Source organism: Diadema antillarum, unplaced genomic scaffold (genome assembly GCF_040938485.1).
Source record: "Diadema antillarum isolate AM-2024a unplaced genomic scaffold, OU_Dant_1.0 scf00000231, whole genome shotgun sequence".
Taxonomy (NCBI): domain Eukaryota; kingdom Metazoa; phylum Echinodermata; class Echinoidea; order Diadematoida; family Diadematidae; genus Diadema; species Diadema antillarum.
In genome coordinates this window covers 1,575,716-1,597,946 of record NW_027271120.1, presented here as the reverse complement: position 1 = coordinate 1,597,946, position 22,231 = coordinate 1,575,716, and the positions used below count along the sequence as shown (strand labels likewise).

Genomic DNA, 22,231 nt, shown 5'->3' with positions numbered 1-22,231 from the left:
AAAACTGTTTCTTGTTTCAGTGTTAAAAAGTCCATATTATTTCTGGAGAGAGTCCATTGTCTTGTAGCCATATGACGTATGTCATGTCCTGGATTTAGACCTATGATTAAAAGAAATCGAAAGACAAGAAAATGTTTGATATGCTTGGCCCCAGGTACCACGACATGCCCGACGTGATAGACTTCCTGGTCCTTCGCCAGCACTACGACCAGTCGGTGGCGCAGAAGTGGAAGACTGGGGATCGGTTCCGGTCCATGATAGATGACGCCTGGTGGCTGGGCACTATCGTGGCTCATAACCCCCTGGAGTCCGACCACTCCGAGAGCCTCTTTCAGTGCTACCTTGTGGAGTAAGTGTTACAGCTCCGTTTCTATCTCTTCTCTCTATGTATATATATATATATATATATCTCTTTTATATTTCTATCTCTATCACTATCTCTGTCTCTATCTCTATTTCCCTCTCTATCTCTCTCTTTCTCTCACTATCTCTCCCTATCTCTATCTCTGTCTGTTTCTCTCACTCTACTTCTTTGTGGGATCTGTCAGTGACTATCAGAAAAACTTCAATTTCCTTTCAAGGAAAAGTCTTCTTTTTTTTTCGTCATATATATTTTTTTCTTTACAGTTTTTTGTTTTATTTTGTTGGTTTTGTTCCCCTGTTCTTGATGTCTGGACTAATTTCACTTTTAAAATGAAAAATGTGATTTATTATATAGGCAGATACAGTGTTCTATTCTTGAATGTGTGATTCTGTCATTCTTCTGAATGAAACAGTGAACTTTAAATCTCGACCGTGCGATTGAATTCCTCATTTGGAATTATCCACCAGGGATTCTGTTTGCCTTTCATTCAATTTTTTTTTGTAGCTGCTCCTGAGGCTGCATATAATCTAACTGCCTCCCTTCCCTTATCTTTCAAACAATGAAATTGCAGCTTCAGTACCACGTTTACTGTATACGCTGTTATTTCCGCGTTCAGATTTTTTTGCGAATGACGCGGTCACAGACATTTTCGCAAGATGTTGTTTTCGCGAATTGACGCCGACGCTTACGTTCATGCGCTATCAACAAAGCGCATGGAGGCATTTTCGCGTGTTGTTGAATTCGCGTTCCAACTGTGATAGCGAAATTCGCGAAAATAACAACTTATACAGTATATTATATCTTGGTCACATGTGTAATTGACACCTATGCATTTGTCCTGTAATCGCACTGCAATTCTCTCTCCCCCCCCCCCATCTCTATGTTTGCAGCTGGGACAATGGCGAGTGTGAGCGAATGAGTCCCTGGGACTTGGAACAGATTGACGAAAACAGTGAGTACTCATTATTAGGTGTGGTAACACTGTGCAAAATGATGCGTAGTTTCACTACCTGGACGGGTATTTTGCTTCGCGTAGTTTGGGCAGTGTAACCGCAAACTTCTTGAAGTTACCGCTTAAACTTCTTCCCTGCTTGCACCTGCGAAGTTTCTCACTTCTCATGAAACTATAAAGCATGGTTTTATATAGTGTGACCGTGTGTGGCTAAAACTTCGAGAAGTTTGTTATGTGATAATGGATCCATTCATGTTGTTTACACACATTGCACATTCTTTTTCATGCTGTTACATGTTTGCATTTTTATATTCAGGGGGGTCTTTTTTTTTCGAGATCAAAACTATGGGTAATTTCATATTACAGTGGAAACTCGATATAATGAGATGGTCGGGACCGAGTCATTTTCCTCGTTATAGCCGATATCTCGTTATATCAGTAGGCATAAAAGAAGGCATAACATAAATTTGCACATGTGGGACTATCCATCGTATTTCAATCAATACTGATAACTTGATATTGTGTGTGAGGGAATTACTCATCTTTATGGGTAAGAAGATGTTTTTCGCCTAGGAAATCCAATATCAAGAATGTGTTTCCAATTAATTGTAGATGTTTGAATTTGTAAATTTATATAGCTTGCGATTGTATCACTACTGTATCAAGATCGTCTGTGGATTGGTATGTGGTTATCGTATGGGTGTGTGTTGTGTGGAAAGCTTGAATTTGGTGTGCACAATGCTGTGTGTGTATGTGACACATTCTGTATGTAGGCCTACATTACGACTGCGTGTGTGTGTGTGTGTGAAGATGGGGAATTCCCTACGTAGAAGGCCAATCACAGCATCAGATTGCCTCACACCTGCTAAACGTCACGATGATGTCATGTATACATATGGCCGTCCCACCACATTTTCTGCATGTATCAGTGTGCGCGCACACACACACTTACACATACAACATGCAGTGCTAGCTGGAGTGCACTGAAGAAAATGATTATGTGTGTACAAGACAGTTTTTGGCGCATCAAGCTTTACAATCTCCGAAGATGATAGCACAGGCGAAGTAAAGCTTTACCGAAGGCATTTTGCTTTACCTTGCTATAGCAGGTTTGATTGACTACGTTTTTCTTTGTTTGGAAGTCACAAAATTTATCTCGTTATAGCAGTTATTTCGTTATAGCCGATCTCGCTATAAGAGTAGCATTTTACATAGACTTGTGTGGAAGGAAATTTGGGACCGGGAAAATTTCCTCGTTATAACCGATATCTCGTTATAGCAGTGTTCGTTATACCGAGTTTCCCCTGTACTGCAACTATGCATCGTTTTGTTTGTAATGTGACTGTGTGCTCAAACTTCTAGAAGTTATTGGGAAGGAAACTATGCATATTTTGAGTATATTTTGAGTGTGACTGCAGCTAAGGAACTAGATTTTTTTCCCTAGTCTACCATTCTACAAATAGGGCCCAGTAGTGAGGATGTTTGGTCAGTTGAGTGCGGGAGTAAGGGTGGTGATTTACTACTGGCGTAAAACACACAAGGTACAATGTGCCAAGTGTAGTTTGCACCCAAACCAGTATAACACGCTGTATCCCTTCAATGAAAGTAACCTAGGCTTCATTATCTCATGAATCAAATTATTCAGTGAACTTGAAAAGGTCATCCTCATAAGCAAGCACAGTCAATCAGATTTCACTCCAAGTATGGTGCTTCAATATTGGGTACCATATTGATACATTCAACACAAATTGAATTGAAAAAGAAAAATGAAAATAAACTTTGAATTAAACTGAAACTGAAACATTGGCCAACTGCAGCTGCAGATTTTAGACAGTGCTATCAAATGCATCCATTGCAACTGGATTACGTGAATGGATAATACATGTAGATAGATAGATATGAAGAGTTTGTTTGCAAAAACCAATAAGTCCATATTTGCCAAATGGAGATATTTGCGATTAAAGGTCAAGAAAAATAAGGAGAATAATAAGAAAATATTTGCTTCTTTTGCCCATAACTTCAAAAATATACCTTTATATGTAGTGACCAATATATCATTTAAAAGTTATTATTTTGTACATTATGACAGAAATCGTACTTTAAAATCTTCAAAAATGGACTTATCGGTTTTTGCAAACAAACCCTTCATATATAGATAGATAGATATATAGATCGATAGATAAACAAGTTAATAAAGAGTAAGAGATATTCCTCTAGTTACATGTTTATTCCCCAAAAAAAATCATTTGTTTAGAGTATCATTTTCATTTATTATTGAATTCTCATGTTTGACTGTTGTTGACCCTATAGACATGCCAGAGGAGAAAGGAGGCAGTATACCGGTCACTGACAATGAGCTCCTGGGGAGGCTCTACCAGCCAGGGCCAGGAGAGTGGTGCAACGTGGACCGGGACACCTTCTGTGACCGCCTCCTCAAGTGCCTTCAGCAGGTGAGGGGATGGTATTCGGTTTTCTCGTCCTTCAGGCCCAAAGAAGCATGTATTATTATAACTGCTGGGATTTTGTAGTGTTCAGGCTAACGTTTCAGATCATCAGTATTATTACCTGTGGCATGATATTCAAAGGAAGCATGGAAGCTGGCAGTTTAATAGTTTCTTGTAACACTGGACCAGATGACCAAGTGACGTCTAAAGTTTTGTTGAAATTTCTTAATTAATAGTTACTTGATTTTGCATGGTGTAATCATTCAGACTGAAAATGGACTATGCAAGAGGCAAATGCAGGGAATCACACATGCATGTCAAATTTTCACTTGAATGCGCTTGTACGTTTGGTGCCATAATATCAGGCAATGACTGCGACTTTCTGTTGGCGTGTGATGTGCAGTTGTCAAGGAAGTAATATACTATGTTATTTGTAAGCTTCCTCAACGTGTATGACAGACCCCTAGAAATTATCCCAAAGTTAACTTAAAACTTGCCCTTCCCCCCTACCCCCCTTTCAACAAAGGTCATGTCCCTCCGCATCGCTGAGCAGTTCAACACGCCGGTGGACCTGAGCCGGTACCCGCTGTACGCTCACATGGTGCCCTACCCAACCGACCTGAGTACCATCATGGGTCGGCTGGAGCGTCGCTTCTACCGCCGGGTCACGGCCCTGCAGTGGGAGGTGCGGAAGATCGAGCAGAATGCCATGCAGTTCAACGAGCAGGATAGCATCATCGTCAAGTGGGCGGAGACGCTCACCAAGATCCTCATGGAAGCCATCAAGTAATTATGACTGCATCACTGTGAATTGATCATGTTAGAAATAAAAAAAAAGGAACATTCAAGTTTTCTGCTGTAAAAAGGTAAAACATGAAGTTATTCCAGGGTGAATAGCTTCAAAATAATAATCATCAGATATATTAGGATTTGAGGCGGGGACATAATTCCATTTTTTTTTTGTAGTGTTTTCAAGATTTTAAATGGTTTGTGAATAACAGTGAAATTTTGCAGTTTCAGAACTTCCCTAATTTTTATCAGATTTTTATCAATTGTTCACTGTTTTGCTCATAAAACTTCACTCTTTCCTTTCAGACTAGCTTTTAAATGGTCCAGATTTGTCCTTCAAGAGGCATCTTGACTAAACAATAACTGATGGTTTCGAAAGGAGAAAGGGTGTTAGCAAGTATGAAGAGAAGTTAGCAGATGAGACATTGCTGTGAGAGTGTAATACTGGTAGACATGATCCTTGAGAGTGTTTCATCAAACTTGTCAGTCACTCACAACTGTTTTAAGCTACTAAAATCCTTGCATCTGATTGGCTGAGAGCAAATTTATCAGTAAAAAAAAAAATCACTGACAGAACACTTGATGAAATGCCCCCCTGGAACCATTTTACTTTCCTACAGGGATGACCACTGTGATGACGCCATGGCGATTTACAACAGGATAACAGCGGACAGTGATGATGACTCGCTATCGGGCAGCGAAGACAAGCCAGGACCGTCCAGCAGAGCAAAGGGAAAGAAGGTACAATGATCTGAAATTATTCTCCAACGTTTAAAGGGAACCCAAACCCAAAGAGCAATGTGGATTGAGTGAAAGCAGCAACTTTAGTAGAACACATCAGTGAAAGTTTGAGGAAAATCGGACAATCGATGCAAAAGTCATGAAATTCTAAAGTTTTGGTGTTGGAACTGCTGGATGAGGAGACTACTAGAGGTTATGATGTATGTGTGGACAACAATATTAAAAAAAAAAATAAAGGGAATTCCACAAAAATTCATTTTTCACATTCCATCAGCTTGATACTGCCATAGTTAAGCAAAGTTATACATGTACTTCGTTTCGATCACTTCTGCTTCTTTTTTACTACAATGTATAATTACGATAAGGTTCTCAATTGTTGTACATTCTTTTGATACATAATGTTTTGTTCACCTTATTCTCTTTATATATGTTTTGTCGAAAAAATGAAATAAACTGTGAATTGAATTGAATTGAATATGTTCAGGGTAGCAATTATTCTTCTTGCTTTCTGAAAGCGGTTAGTCAAGTGCTCTTTCATAATGCTTGAAAAGTGAATTTTTGTGGAATTCCCTTTATAATTTCTTTATATTGTTGTCCACATATACGTCATAACCTCTAGTAGTCTCCTCATCCAGCGGTTCCAAAAACAAAACTTTAAAAATTCATAACTTTTGCATCGATTATCCGATATTCCTCAAACTTTCGCTGATGTGTTCAAAAAACGTTGCTGCTTTCACTCAATCCACATTGCTCTTTGGGTTTGAGTTCCCTTTAAGCTCACAGCCTTGTTTGTGGCATGCAATTTGCGCGAATTGCCTCTCCCATCCATTGCATTATAGTGTTGACAAGAACTTTTGCATGCATTTTAATTCTGCGAATCTTGGCTCGCGTGAAAATTGCAAAAACTGAAATGCATACAAAAATTTCTTGTTTTACGGTGTCTATAATTCTGACACTCTTTCCATTTGAATTCTTATATTTCATAATGTTTAGGCAAACACTAATGACTCTCTTTCTCTCTGTCTATTCTCCTTCCATTGATTTCCTTGTAAGTTCTCATATTTAAATGTTTCATCTTATGACTCTCTCTCTCATTTCTTTCTCAGGGGTCACCTTCACCAAAAAGGAAGCGTCAGAACAAGGCGTGCTATGATTCCAAGTCGTGGCGAGAGGTCTGCAAGCAGCTGCTGGCCAAGATGTGGGACTGCGAGGACTGCGAGCCGTTCCGCACCGCCGTGGACGAGAGGCTCTATCCCGTGAGTGGGTCTCCGGTGTTTTCGTCGAGAAAATCTTGTGATCTCATGGATCCAGAGCTATGTGTTGATTTCTGCTGGCTGCGCATTGCCTCACTAGTGATAGCCACTGTAAACATGTTATCGCGTACTTGTCGTAAGAGTTCGTGCACCCAGTAAAGAGACGCCTATTGGCTAGCTAACCATGCATCTAGGAAGTTTACCGTGCATCGAACAATCACTGGATGCATGGTTGGAAGTACTGGGTACATGGTTTTCGTCTATGGCAAGCCAACAAGAAATGCATCCAGGAAATTTGCCATCAGGTTACATGATCAAAAAGTGTATTTCTGAAAAAAAAAAAAGTCCCGTTTTATAGAATAGATGACACGTATGTATTTTTATATGTCAGCAGGAATAGTGTGCATGAAGTAACCATAGAATTTAGGCTAAACTCACAAGGTGAATTAAGCATTCCATAGTTACTTCTTATGCACACAATTCCTACAGACACACTCAAACTGTGCATCATTTTTGTAGTCTGATAGCCACTGTATTACTCTCATGGAGCGGGGAGGTATATGTACATGGCGGGGAGGTATATGTACAGGGCGGTGACCTGTGAATTTTTAATTGGATTGAATTTTGAGAAATGACCTATTTATATTGATCTAAATCACTCAATGTGACCTTCTGCTGCATACTTTTACCTGTTTTGTTTTCTACAAGAGCTATCGTGACATCATCGACCACCCCATTGACATGTCGACCATCAAGCAGCAGTTGGCCAGCGGAAGCTACCGTGACCCAATGGATATGGCCAAAGACATCCGTCTCATGTTCACCAATGCCAAGAGCTTCACTCCGAACAAGAAGTCGAGGGTATGTGAATTAATTTCCAAGCTGATGTTTAAGTCAGGTTTTTTCTTTTCCCATAGTTGATATCTTATTTCTCCATCCAACAGCAGACATGGTAGAACAAGTCAGGAAAATTCAGCAATCTCATTTCTCAAGAGCCTTGCATCAATTATTAGGCCTACTGGCTGCATGGTTGATAAGAAAAATAAAAATATTGCAATCACTGGTAATAGACACTAAACATGCTATTGCCTACTTATAGCAAAAGAATCCGTGCACTGAGCAAGCATTTTAGTGAACTTTAATAGCGAGAGATGGCTAGCTGTGCATTCATTAGTAACAAGTAGCAAGAGTTTTGCTTGCTTAGCAAGGAATGGCTGACCATGGCTGGCAGTCACTATTGACTGGGAGAAAGAAATGCAATTTCAGTAGGCCTTTTGTATGAAGGGAATTTTTTAATTTTAATTTTATTTTTTTTTTTTTTTGGGGGGGGGGGGAGGGGGGAGGGTTTGGACTATAATAAGATTTATTCTCACTCTTTCTTTCTGAGTCCTTATACCTTCCTCTTTGTCCTCCTATCTGTCTATCTTCCAATTACATGTCTATCTTTCTTTCTCAACCTCTGTGGAACAGATCTACGGAATGACGCTCCGATTGTCCGCCCTGTTTGAAAGTGACTTCCGCAGAGTCGCCGACGACTACAAGTCGGCCATCAAATATGAGAAGCAGGTCAACGCGGGGCTGAAGAAGTAAGTCTATGACTGTCTCTTTAGATTTAAAGAGGAGTAAAGGTTGGTGTTGGCAAGGTGCTACATAAGCACTCGCCCGATTGCCCAGGGCAAGTGAAAATCAAAGTTGGGCAAGTTGTTTGTGTCAATGAGGGGAAAAAAATGCTTGCCTGAATTGGAGCAAGCAAAAAGTTTTGAAACCACATTTTTCACTTTTCCCCCTTCAAAGTCAACCATAAAGAGGCCCAAAGATAATGACTGTTCAAAGATGCAATGTGCTATAAAATCATTTCAGTAACTTTCTATCACTTTAATACCTGAAGAAGCCCCAAGGCAATGCAACACCAACACATATCCAACCAAGATTGTTACTCAAATGTATTTTAGTGATTGAATCGATGTGTGCTGTTCATTCAGATGATTGTGCTTTATGATGCCCTTTACTTACAAGTGATTTCTGCATCATTTTCTTATATTTTTTTAACTTTCTTTTCAGGCAACTGAAACTCATATTTGGGCAAGTGTTCTGTAGCAATAATTTGAAAATCTGTTTGCCTGACCAGGCAAGAGGTAGAAAAGAAAAGGTTATGTGGCACCCTGGGTGTTGGTGATGCAGACGAACAAGTGAAGTAATCTTACATGTCTGAAATGAATGTAAAGACACTGTTTGTTTTATCCTGACTATGAAATATAAAATTGGATACATTGATCATGGCATCATGCATGTAAAAATTTCGTACAGCTCTTCAGGTTTTAGAGAAACTGAAATGTGGATTCTGTGATCTTTGTTTATCTGTGCATTTGCCAAAGCAAGAGAAAAAAAAATGTGGTGCATGTGTCTTGACAATGATGCAGTACAATCTTTAACCCATGTATGTAGAATGTAGGAAAAGTGAAAAGAAACAGAATACAAAGTTCTCTGCTCCAATGTTGGGCCTACTCTGTACAATATTCAAATAAAGGTCAGATGGCAGACATGATAAGGACAATCTCAACCTAAGTTCAAGTGCAACTCTGTATTTCCTATGTTTGTGCCCTTTACTGGTTCTCTTTTTCTTTTGCCTCTCTTTTTTAAAATCTTTTTGCTCTTTTCCTTTTAACTTTTCTCCTGTCTTTCTGTATTTTATACCCATTACTTTCTTTCAGTTGCTGATTGAAGTGTGTGTGGCTGTCTTATAACATTTAGTCTTTGTCTTTCTTTGTCTTTGTTGTATTTGTTTTGTGTTTGTGCTTCAAAAGGAGGAAGAGGCTCCTGTCCAGTCCGGAAGGTCGGCGGATGACACTGAGCAAGCACCAGCGGAGACTGGCTAAGATGAAGAGGAGGAGGCACCAGAAGTCTCGAAGCCAGGAGGAGGAGGAGGAGAGGGAGTCCAGCGACATGGATACCCCGGGTCCGTCGGGACTGCAGCACCACCGCTTCTCGAGGTCGACCAAGAAGCGGAGGAAAGAGGAGAGCGAGAGCGACGACGAGAGCAGGGAGCTGGAGGTGGAAAAGGTCGAAGAGGAGGAGGAGGAGGAGGAGGAGGATGACAAGCCGGGACCCAGCATCCGCCACAGCAGCCGCGGGGAGTCCACCAAAGGAGTGGCCCAGCACATCAACGGTGTCATGAACAGCGAAGATGACGAAGATGAAGAGGACATTACTCATTGTAAGTGTAGAAAGTATCTGTGCCTTGATATGGCGTATATCTAATATTGAGATATCACCCCTTGCTCATGCCAGTTCCATCATATTTTTTTTTAAGCCTTGCAAATTATTTAAGATGATTGAGATTTTGCAGTGGTTTGGTGAAGCTTTATTCAAAACTTACTCTCGTAATCATTCATTTTGCTGGGCCGTATTGTCACCTGTTGGCTTGGTTTGATAGTCAAGTCTTCTTTTAATCATTGTAAGTCTTATTTCTGTGTCATTCATTTTTCATAGGTGATGCAACCCCCAAAAAGGTTAAGAAATGTTCTCTTATGCTTGTGTTCCACAAATATTGTTCTGAGTATGGGAAAGAAAATCAGTTGTAATCGCAAAATGCGGTGGGTTTAATTTCATTTCTATGTTTGTGTTTGTTTTTCCTGCAGCCACCAGGGGCAAGGTGAGGTTAAAAGAAAGTGCACATCACTCCCAAGCAACTACAAAGACTGTCACAAAAAATGTGAAGGGGAAGTCAAAAAAATCTGCTGCAATACCTAAGGTTGACGAAGAGGAGGAGGAGGAGGAAGAGGAGGAAAAGGTGAAAGAAGAGAATGAGGAGGAGGATGAGGATGAGGAGGACACTGAGGTCGACACAGGAAGTGACAAAAAAGGAAAAGATGAAGAAGATGACGATGAGGAAAGTGAAGAGGAAGAAGAGGAGGAGGAGGAAGAGGAGGAAGAAGATGACGATGATGAAGAATCAGATGAGGAAGAGGAGGAAGAAGAGGAGGAGGAGGAGGAGGAGAAAGAAGAAGAAGGGAGAAGGACCAGATTACGAAGTAAGTCATGTGACTCCTGCAAATCCTTGTCTTTTAACATTTTTCCTCTGTGTATCGATCAGGTGTATCAAAGGTGTGTATGGCAGTGTTTCCGTCAGTGCACAACCAGAATGAGTCATTGCAAATCCTCCTTGCGATGATTTCTTGTTAGATGCCGCTATCTATTACTGTAAAAGCTGGGGTTTTTTTTTTGCGTAAAGATATTTCACGAATGAGAAGGTCACAGACATTTTCGCGAGATGTTGTTTTTGTGATTTTATCTTCAAGGCTGTTGTAGGTGCACTAATACCTGTTCGTTCGCGATATTTTCGGGTGTTGTTGAATTTGCTGACCAACTGTGATTTGGGAAATTCACAAAAATTAAATCCTCATGAAAATAACAGAATTCACAGTATACATGTAAACTGGACATGCAAGATTCTTGGTGTAATATGTCTGACATTGTCTGAGAGTCCTGGAGTTTGTTAGCAAGGATGTTTAACACCTGCACTCCAATGACATAATTCCAAGGAGCATTTTGACAAAAGTGACCGATACAAGCAAAGTCTTAGTTTATTTTTTTTTAGACATAGAACAATAACTTATTCCAAGCCAATGAAAATTCCAGATAGTTTCAGAGATTCTCTTTACAACGGTACATCATTTAGTTTTAATGCCCCGCCAGGAAGTGTTGTCGGAGGCATGATGTTTTTGGGTTGCAGTCCATCCATCTGTCTGTCTGTCCGTAATTCCATCCATCCTTCAGTCAGTAGTTCATTTTATGGATAGCTTAACTTGAGAATTGGATGCACGACTTTAACTTTGGAAATGTTTAAGCCCATGAGCACAGCAAGTGGGTTTTAGACTGTTTCCCGAGTTAACGAGAGCATCCAGTTTTCACCCATCCACTAATTAGGCCTGTGCATCATCCTTTGTACAAAATGGGCCCGTAAATTCATGAATTCAACCTTTTCTCCCATCGTGCGTCGGGTACACCTACAAGACTATATAAGGCCTGAGCCTTGAGTAAGAACTTTACTGGACGCATGCCCATGCATGCAGATTTAACCGGACACATGGCTCAGTAGAAATTGATGCATGATGATTAACCAATCAGATTGCAGAGATTCTAAAGCCCATTTTGTAATGTGTACTTTGTATTCCCTGTCATTTGAGCAGTAGCCAACAAGATTTCTTGTCATGCTTGTTTTCCTTCACAGCGAGAAGACAAATGACAAATGGAATCACACGAGGCAGCACTAGACGTGGTGTTGTGGAGGAGTCTGAAGGAAGTGAGACGGAGGAGGAAGAAAAAGAGGAGGAGGAGGAGGAGGAGGAGGAGGAGGAGGGGGCTGATAGTGACCATAGCAACTATGAGGCGGAGTCTGACATCGACTCGAATGATGAGAGTGAATCTTCATCAGAGGAGAGTGACAGTGAAGGCAGTGATTCTGATGAGGAATCACGCCGATACAGGACTAAGACAAGAAGCAGAACTAAGCGCAATGCCGCCCGCGTCACGCGGAAATCCAAGCGTGGCACTAAACGGAAAGCCAGGTCAAAACCTCCATCAAAGAAGTCGAAGAAGTCGCGGAAGACGGAGTATAGTGATGATGACAACGCTTACATGCCCTCTAACAGAGGGGTTTCAAATTCGGAGAGGAGAACTCGAAATCAGGGTCGACCCATGCAGTATTATGGGGACTTTGACGACAGCGACAATCAGAGCGACGACGACGCCCAGTCTCACAGTGTGTCGAGCCGCGGCCGGGTCCGCAAACTCACGGCGCGGGCGAGAGCGAGCCTGCACCGCACGTGATATTGCAATATGTTTGACAAGACTCTTGATGGGAGTGTGAAATTTGACGAAACCTTCGCAGGCATTCGCCCTCTTTGGAGTGTTTGGAGCGACAAGGAGATCTCTACAGTGCTATAGCAGTCTCCAAACTTGCATTCATCACCGTGGTTCAGAGGAGGAGTTGTGCGGTTGAGGGGAGGGAGGACCTTTTCCATGAAATAATCTCTTCATCCAGTGTGTGCTGCATTTTCTATTTCCGTAGAGATCAGGACGAGCAAACTCCCTCCTGGTAGATTCAGAATACTCTCTGTACCTTAATGTTGGAGATGCAATTTTTAAGGTGCATGTCACGAGTTTTTGTGTGTTGTTGGTTCTTTTTTTTTCACTTAGAGGTACGTCAGGCTGGTTTGGCCTGCACATGGCCAATGTGCAGTTTGTGTTCATCTAAGCACGGATTCAGTGATGACGTGCAGCCAAGTTTTATGCACACAACAAATGCTGCTATTCCAGAGTACAAGACAGGTTGTATGGAAGATGGAAAAATCAAGGGGAAAAATGAAAGAAAAGTGAAATAGATAATGAGAGAGAGAGAGGGAGTGTGAAAGAGAGAAACTACTGAGATTATAAGAAAAGAAGGCAGACAAATGAATGAGTGGAGGTACAGAAAGCATTTGTTCACTCTGTAGCATTTTGGGCAATAAGTTTGCACGACTTTCAGGGAATTCAGGGAATGACGGAGTGAGAAAAAGCATGTGAAAACAGGTCAAGGTAACTTGGCGTGAAGGCGAGAAGAGTGTTGAGAAATGTATCACGCACCGGCAAGCATTTGCTCTTCCATGGATATTTAGCACATCTGCCATTTGGCCCCTGTGCAAAGCTGAAAGGGGAGACTGTAAGAAGTGAGCTCTGAGAGAGGGAGTGAGAGGGGAAGTGTTGTGACTGATTAGAAGTGTGAAATAGCAAAAAATCTTTAATATCACTGAAAATAACGTCTTCCAGGACAGCTGAATGGGTAACTTTTGTTATAGCGCAACGAGCTGCTGCAATTAATGGCTTGTGTCGCATTTGTATACCGATGTACCGAGATGAACTAGATATTATCCGAAGATGAAGGTTGTACTTTAGCAGTGACATAAGAGCTGACTCAATCTGATGTCTAGGGGGAGAATACAAAACAAAAGTAATAAAGAACAGGAAAGAAGGAAGAAGGAAAAGCCTAAAGTTGATAGTGGACTAAAATAGACGACTCTACTTGAATTTGTTAAGTGCTCAAAGTGAATCAATGCAAATGTCTAGTCGCCTTCATATACATATTGAGGCTATCAGTTATTTGTTACATCACTGTGTCATAACTCATAATCCCGGTATACTTCAACTACTTTGGTGTGAAGGAATGCTGAAAATTAATTCATCATTTGCTTGTAAAGATATCAATTGTTCAATAAAAATGTAAGCAATGCCCTGTTCCCAGCAGCACAATACTTTTACTTCTTCAGCATAAAGAATGACACAGATTTCAACATTGTTAAACAGAAATGTAACCCAAGAAAATGAGGCAGAATTGTTTCTCAGATGTTCGCAAACGTACGAGTTCATATTTATTTTCTGTTGTGTACATGAGTGTATCTGCAGTGAAAGTACTGTAAAAGTGGAAATTTTTGCGGTGTTGAAATTTTCACACATTTCGCGCAACCAGAAACTAGCGCGAAAATAAAAGCACGCGAATAATTTTGCTTGCCATATGTTCCTGTGCGTGATGTCTTGATTCCGCGGAATTACAAACATGCGAAACTCTTCTTACCCGCCAAGCACGAAAAATTACTCGCGCAAAAATATCCATTTTTACAGTATACTTAATACACCATATATTTCACCAAAATATTGCCTTCTGTTTGATAAACAAATGCAATGATTATCATCTCAAAAGTGGGAAATAGAAGAGGTGTAGGAAGAGGAAGGAGAGCTACAGCATCTACATCTGCAAGGTTCTGATGCAGGAAAATCATTAGTGGTAACTATGAAAGGGTACAATACATATTTCTCATTCTTCCAGCATAGTACTTGATTACAATTTAATCACCCTCAAAGTTGTCGCTCCAGTCCCAATTCCAAATATACTTTGCGGGCAAAATACATGGTGTGTACAGTAACTCTTCTGTAGACCACATACATTCATACTACCAAGTGGATGTCGCTAAGTGGAACTTGACAATCATATTTTACTTGAGAATATGAGCACAAGCAGATTCTCAATTTTCACCATATGGGTCATGGGTAGCTTTCAGGTCAATGCTGTATCTTCTTTTCCATAAAATATATATTTATTGGAAGCAAAAGTTTTGCACTGCTATTTCTGTTGGCTTATCAAAATTATGCTTGAGCTTCGATCATAACTGCATCAGAGTAGCAGCTTTAACGTTATGAGGCGAATATGAATCTAGAGTTGTACATATATGCCTAAAATCTGTACTTTCTTTGTCTTGTGCGAGTGTCTGTAGTGTGGAGGATTGGAAACTGATAATGCGAGGCCGTCTCAACTTCTTACATTCATGTACACACTGTTCTTGTCTGTTAACTCTGTAAGTTTATCTCAGGAATTTGTAGATTAAGCGAAGAAGATGATGCTTTCGAAGAGAAAGCAACAGAAATCTGCATCTATACCTCAGTGAGGAATTGTCATAACTTTATGCCATAGTGTTTTACAGCGTTACATTTGATGGACGTTCTGTTATGATCTACTATTTTGTGTTATGCCTCAAAGCATGTAACATGTCACTAACTTGTTTGTGTTCTTGGCCTTCTCTTTTTCTTTTTGCATACGAGCCTTCGTTACAAATGGTAAAATACACTGTTGTGCTCGTAACAAGACTCGACAATCTACAAGGGCACTGTGTCTGAAGTGCTCTGCTTGAGTTTGAAAGCATGCATTTATACACAAGAAGCTGCAATATGTAAGCATCGAAATGGCAAAAATCAGAATGAAGGAATTTGTGGTGATGCTTACGGTCAAATTTGGGTCTTGCTGTAGTTTACAACTTATCAGTCATTGCCCCTTTGAATTTGCAAAGCAACTGATAGTTTGCAAATTGAACAATTTGTCAAAACATTTGTCTCCTATCACCTACATGTAATGTCTTCTCCAAAGTGTGAAATCAATTGCCAGATGTGCTTCTAGAAAAAAAGGTTCATTCATACCAATTTTCCTTTCCCATTGCTGTGGATCTAGATCATGAACTTAAACCACTTTGCAAAATTGCCGCGCAAGTCCCAATGCATGAAATATCAAGCTGGCATAGTAAAGTGTGTATGAACAGTAGAATATGCTGCCATCTCACTGCTTGTGGAGAAGATGATACAGTTTGTATCATCCCTTTGTAACAAAATTCTTGCTAAAACGAAGTAAAATTTAGGTCCCAAAATTATCTCATATATATATATATATACAGTGTTTATCTTTCTAAACTTAACTGTTTGGTTACAACAGAATTTCAATATAACGAAAGAAAGCCGCCACTCCACAACGACTTCGTTATAGCGAGAGTGCTTTGTATTAATATCATCACAGAAGAAGGGCCATATTCATTATCCTCAGTGACAGGAAAGATGCAAACTTCCAGCAGTTTGGTTCTGTCATGCAATTATGCAATCTGTGGCATGGCAACCGACATACAGGAAGATATAGGCAATCAACTATCTGAATGACTGAAACTCCTTTTGCAATCAAGTAGAGCATGCCAGGGTATTTTCTTGGCTAGTGTGTAACGATAAAAAGAAAAGAGAGAGAGAAGAGATATCACATATGGTTTGATAGATGCACTTTACAGTTGGGCAAAAGACAAACCTCCAGATTTTTCCTTCCTCTTTCATTCTACAAATGATGTGTCTTGGTCAGGTTCGCAGGAAGGCTTTTTTTGCCCTCAGTTTTTATGAATGTTTTGTAAATGCCAACACACAGGTTCCTCACTCAGATTTCTTACCACTTGGGTATCGATATGCTGCAAAAAGGGAAAACATGTATCTCAGATCCATTTGCTGCTCATTGCTACATTTTCGACCACGTTTGATTCTTCCACCTAGCATCTCCCGTATGTGTGTTGTGTATATGAGTAGTACTAGAAGTGTGATGTATAGTGTCACATGAGAAGCTACAGCTCCAATACATTTCATGGCAGCATCTCATGCGATGTGCACAGGAGTAAGGTCATGTGACACAGGTACCGAGGGTCAGAAAGTTTGCGCACTTGTTCACATTTACGTGGCCTCGCGCTTTGTAGTGAAGGGAAGTGCGTTAATGTTGTACAGGGAACAGATTAGCACTGTAAGGTTCACAGAATGCAAGCATTTAAACTGATCCACCACAAAACAATATAAGAACAACAAACGAGTATCTCACACAAAATTCACATATATGTACAGTACAGGAACGTGCATCTGTGGGAGTGTAAATATGTATGACTGAAGTTGAGTTCACTCTTATGCTGCTTCTATCATGTTTCAGTGGCACATAGAAAGGTTTGCTCCTTCTGTCTATATTTTGGGCATCATATTTTAACGACAAAACCACTTTGAAACCACAATTTCTACATTGTGTCTAATGAGGCATGGTTTTACTGCAGTATATTTTTCACTCTTCTGCAGCTCTGGCTTGCAGAGTGAAATTTGCACATTTGAAAGGCAAAATTGAAGTTTTGTGGACGGCAGCCAACAAGAGTTTAAATTGAAAGCCACCGGGAGCATGGGAATTGGACAGTGACGCAGTTCATCTTTGAATCGGTCTAATAGATATGTGAACCCTGAAATATATCAGCTCTCCTTTGAACTCATCGAAATAGCAACGGTACCATCGTATTTCCTTCGTAGTCATTACTGACATCTAAACACCATTGTCAAATTTCAGCATCAGCTACATATCCTTTGTGCGTTTGCCCGTTTTTCATTCCTTTTCATTTTCCTCACCAGCCTCTTATCAGGAAGGATAGAATACACTGTCTTGCCCTATTATTTTCCAGAACTAAACAAAACCTGAGGTGCTATGCCAGACAAAATAATTACTTTCCTTCAATTCCACCAAAATACTGCTACATTCACTCTGTTGTTCTCATAGGCATTTTCATAATAACTTTTTTAAGTTTTAGGTGAGGAGTGGGAATTGTACAATGTTTGGAAATCTCTCTAATTTTCACTGAGTGCCTAACACTTCAGATGTCTAGAAGATATAAATGACATTCTACATGGTGGCAACAGTTGGTAAATTCAGGGTTTTGTTTTGTTTTGTTTGTTCATTTTTTGTTTTTTGCAATGTACCGGTAGTTAGATTTGAAGACAGATCAAGTATGAAATGAGTGGAATCACAAAGGTATTGTTTCATCTGAATATTCTCTCTTTTGTCAAAATGACTTTATTTCATATTGCTATGTCATATCAGTACTCTGCCTCTTAACTTGTCATTATCATAAAGATACTACACCATCAATTGTTGTATTCAATGTTTGACGCAACCTTATGGTGGACCCACGCCCATTTGCTTTGAGGGTGAGCATACTCTCTCCCCTCCTCTGAACAGCCGATTACAGAAGGTGCTATGCTGTACATGTATTTCATACGAAGAGTTAACATACTTTTTCTACAAGCCACTCCCTTTTCTGAATTACTTGCAAAAAGCAAAGGATGCAGAATATATCTTGACTCTTGGTTAGTTTTATATTGTTGTGCCATGTGCTGATGTTCAGAGAGTAGTTTCCATCCAAGGTTTGCTGGAAAGAATCTAGTTGTCTTTTCAAGTTATATGTATGAAACATTTTGTTGTGTTTGATGTAAAATATTTTGCATTGATCTTTGATTTTGTTTCTCCCATCAGATCTTGTCAAGCTTTGAGAAGTGCAATATTTTTCCATATCAACAATAGAGGTAATCATTGTGTGAGTGAAAATGAAAAACAAAACTGATATAGAATGACTCCTTCCAACCTAGCTGTTTCTGTTGATATTTTGTCAGTGTGTGTTCCCGATACGTTGAATCATCTTGAAGAATTTTTCCCCTCGTTCTCCTTTCCAGAAACTGCCATAAAATGCTGTAATTCAGGTTTAAAATTGATTTAAGTGATCAGAATATATCCCTGTTGCTGCATGTGTTAATTAATGCATCAGATCTATGGCTGGAAGGGGGCTTTCCCCTCGACAAACTGCAGCATATTCTGAGTTTGTCAGCCAATTAAAATGAATAAATAAATAGTTAAATAAATAAATTAATTAATTAATTGAAACTAATAAAACGGAATGGATAAAACAAAAAAAAAGAATTAAGTAGATAAATTAAAATAAGATTATTTGGGGGGTAACAAACTGGATTGTTTAAAGTGTGCAGAAAATAAGACAATCTATTCATGTTAATGTGGTATGGAAGTTCTGAATATTTGAATATCCGCTTAATATTCAGCTGAAAAAGCTTGGGTATCTTGAAAGACCCATCGTGGTCAGATAACATTACTCATTTTTTACCCAAACTCTTGGTGTCAATGATGGAATGTTGCTGATTTCACTTTGTTCTCAAATGATGGTTTTCTGTGTGACTTTACTCAAGAAGTTGAAGCTATGTCATTTTGTACATATGCTTCAAGACAGACATAGCTTAAATCCTGTGTCATCTGTTGTTTGTTTGGTTGTTTTGGGATCTTTTTGTTTTTTGTTTTTTGTTTTTTTGATTATTTTACAAGTCATAGGGAAAATCATTTTTGGTCTTTTATGGGCAAAACCTGCAGTTTGTGTCGATAATGTTGTAGTGGCACGATAACAAAGCAACACTGTTTTGAGGGTCCATTTTGATCCCACATTGCTCACCGACAAACATACCAGATTTTGTTCTTCTCGTCTGGATTTGTTCAAACTTTCCTAAATGTTTTGCCTTGGTGACAACAATATCACTGAAGTAGATGCACTTTGAAGAATTTCAGTTGGATAATGTCATTTAAAACAAAAAACAAAAAGCACTGTAGTTTGATGTCTCTGCACGTGTGTACAGATCTGGTGTTGGAATATTGTTATATATGGAATACATGTGTTATGTCAGTGGACTGCAGCACAGAACAACTGCAGGCGATCACAGAGTTATACACCAGATATATTTCGTAGCCTTCCTAAATAGTGACTACACATGGCGATATATACAGCTGTATTACACTGTTCAATGTGTGATGATCTTTTGCTTTCCTATGTCAAAATGTAACTAAACTCGATCGCAATGCACTCTTCTCTTGACGTACTAGTGCATAAAAGACTGTATTTGGCTTGAATTGTATCGCCGTGTTAAATTTTAAAGGGATAGGAAAGAGTTTCTCATGGTTCAATTGCTATCACGTATTGAAGTTTGTGAGCTTGGTTCTAAAATACTGTTTGCGCCGTTAAAGTTTTGATAATATTATTGAAGTTAACCTCTCCACATAGGTACTAAATGTCAGACTCACCCCCTGGTTTTATGCAATGAGGAAATGAGTGCAATCGATCAGCGAGCACCCTTTTAATTTCTTGCAGATGCTGGCACCGTTTTAGTAAAAACTTTTCCCCCCTCGAAATGCAGCCTAGCCCTGAGTCGAGTCCCTGTCGCTGTGCTCAAAATGAGATACAAAGTAATGGCGAGTGTCAATAAGAGCAGCTCCGACGCGCACCATTCCATTGTCGTTATTTTAGGGGATTAGGCGTGAATTCAGTTATGTTGTTATCGGCCAATTTGGTAAATTTGTTTTCTCATATTTCTTGGACAGACGTTCTTTAGGGCAGAAATTTCCTTCTATAGGGAAAAAGTATTTCGTGTACTAGTATTTATTAAAAAACAAACAAAAACAAGTGGCGAACGGGGAAATTCAAGCTTTTCTTAGAGGGGAATGCGCATGCGCGTACGCGCGCAGAGGGTCGAGGCGCGGTACGGTACGGTGCAGGTGCACGTGTACCAGTACCAGTGCATGCAGCGCAGTAGAGCTGCCTGATCATCATACATGTGATGTACGAAGTACGTACGTGCCCACCCACTCGTAAGTACGTACGGTGTGTTGCGCTGCATCGGTACGGTATGCTGTGAAAATGGTTGCTACAGACAGGGAAAGTCAAGTCGGAAGGTATGCGCTACTTTAAAATTACCTTGAATGCTGTAACTCGTTTCATATAACAGATTATGACTTAATGCTTCGGGAATTTAACGGAAAAATCCGTCTGTTCGGAGGAGTTTTATAACATATTTTGACCCTAACGACAGTTCTCACCAAAGAGTAGCTAGCTGTTGGATCTCACATAGATACAGAGCGCGTGGCCGGGCACGGGCGCGGGCAGAGGGATTCCGTAAAGGCGGACGTAGTCTCCGCGTACATCCCGAGGATTTACAGACTGATCTTTCGGTCTAACACAGTCTAGTCCGGGAATAAACACTATAGAAGTAGAATGGTGTAACCTTGGGGTATAAAGTGCAAACTCCTTTTTTTGGGGGAGGTTATATTGTGATAAGCCCCCCCCCCCCCCCGCGTCAATAGGCTTGTCGACGTCCACGACCTTCACAAAATTTTGAACACTTCCAAAATTTCGAATGGATCCTTTCTTTTTATGTTCCTTCACACTCTGTAATCCCCATGTGAGTCATCCAAACATAGCTAAATAGGACCTAACGTTAGATCTATAAATCCCCTCTGGAAGCTACCGAGTCTAGAAATCTAGTTGGATCCTTCTGTCTTATCGTATGATATTGATTATCCTGCTTTGTGTACTGTAGCCGTGGGACATAGTGATTCATTTCAGAAATCTCTGTAACGTAATAGACGGTCTATACACTCTAAACTATAAGTGAGTCTGACGTAGATTCGTGGTGTAGGCCTAAGTAGGGCTAAGAAATTTTAAATCCGACTGCGCGCGAGCAAGACGTTTAACGTAGCTATTTGCCTATAAATGTGGGAACTTCTGCCGATTTAATTTGCCAACAAATGTTGCGATCATGACGATTAGTCAGCAGTGATGAGGCTGTGATACGTCCCATGACGTAATAATGAAGAGATATGTTTTACACGTACTTGAAATTCTATGAATCGGGTCCTTTTGTGATATTCTTTCGATGTATAGAAGTTCTGAGATGTTCAATGAACAAACTGCATTTTGTACACACTCAATTTTTTTATGACAGTGATTTTGAGGGAATAAATCATTCCATGTTGAAAAAGAATGACCTTGTCATGTGTTGTGCACGTATCGCATATTAAGAGATCGACTTTTCAATGTCGTCACTGCAAATTGAATATGCATAAACGGTATGAATAGTATAATTCGAGTAGGCCTTCTATGTATAGGAAGGTACTTGAGTATACAAATTACAAGGCACCGTTCAAAAGTTACACATGCACACGTATACAAATTACAATGTATTATAATTTTCAAAGTTTCGGTGCAGCCACCGCTGGGTGAGAAGACCACCAGCACTACAGTAGTACAGTTCATGACGTCACGTATGAAAGCATTAAAAAAATGTATTGAAAACACGTTAAAAAGACACAGTACACAGTCTTTTGACTTGTCCCTGACATGCGTTAAAGGTACGCGTAATATTAATCCCCCTGCTTTGTGAAAGAGGTAAATTAATTGTGCTCTTTCATTATCGTTGCCCATACGTTGACGTCACAACATGTTGAGGTCTTCTCATCCATCGATGGCTGCACCAAATCTTTAAAAAAAAAATCAGTTTCCGAACGGATTCTGAAATTTTCCTTGAACTTTCAATGATGAGTTCTACATACTAATGTTGCTGCATTCACTCAATCCACATAATGATATTTAGGTTTCATCCTCCTTTTTACATCCTGCTAATCTATGAAATGCCTGTGTGTGTGCATGAGTTGTCATTATTGTGACTT

The 22,231-nt window shown here is 39.9% G+C and overlaps 1 protein-coding gene across 1 annotated transcript in view; it reads left to right on the top strand.

Annotated features, from left to right (window-relative positions):
- The window catches only part of LOC139724830 (PH-interacting protein-like), a 41,132-nt gene extending 27,196 nt beyond the window's left edge, over positions 1-13,936 (top strand). Inside the window, exons 25-35 of the mRNA XM_071635955.1 lie at positions 155-349; positions 1,255-1,316; positions 3,627-3,766; positions 4,287-4,546; positions 5,170-5,290; positions 6,397-6,546; positions 7,252-7,404; positions 8,014-8,129; positions 9,348-9,757; positions 10,182-10,574; positions 11,774-13,936. Coding sequence (XP_071492056.1) covers positions 155-349; positions 1,255-1,316; positions 3,627-3,766; positions 4,287-4,546; positions 5,170-5,290; positions 6,397-6,546; positions 7,252-7,404; positions 8,014-8,129; positions 9,348-9,757; positions 10,182-10,574; positions 11,774-12,372 — 2,599 coding nt within the window. The 3' untranslated portion in view covers positions 12,373-13,936. The remainder of the gene's footprint in view (positions 1-154; positions 350-1,254; positions 1,317-3,626; positions 3,767-4,286; positions 4,547-5,169; positions 5,291-6,396; positions 6,547-7,251; positions 7,405-8,013; positions 8,130-9,347; positions 9,758-10,181; positions 10,575-11,773) is intronic.
- Positions 13,937-22,231: the final 8,295 nt, after the last annotated feature.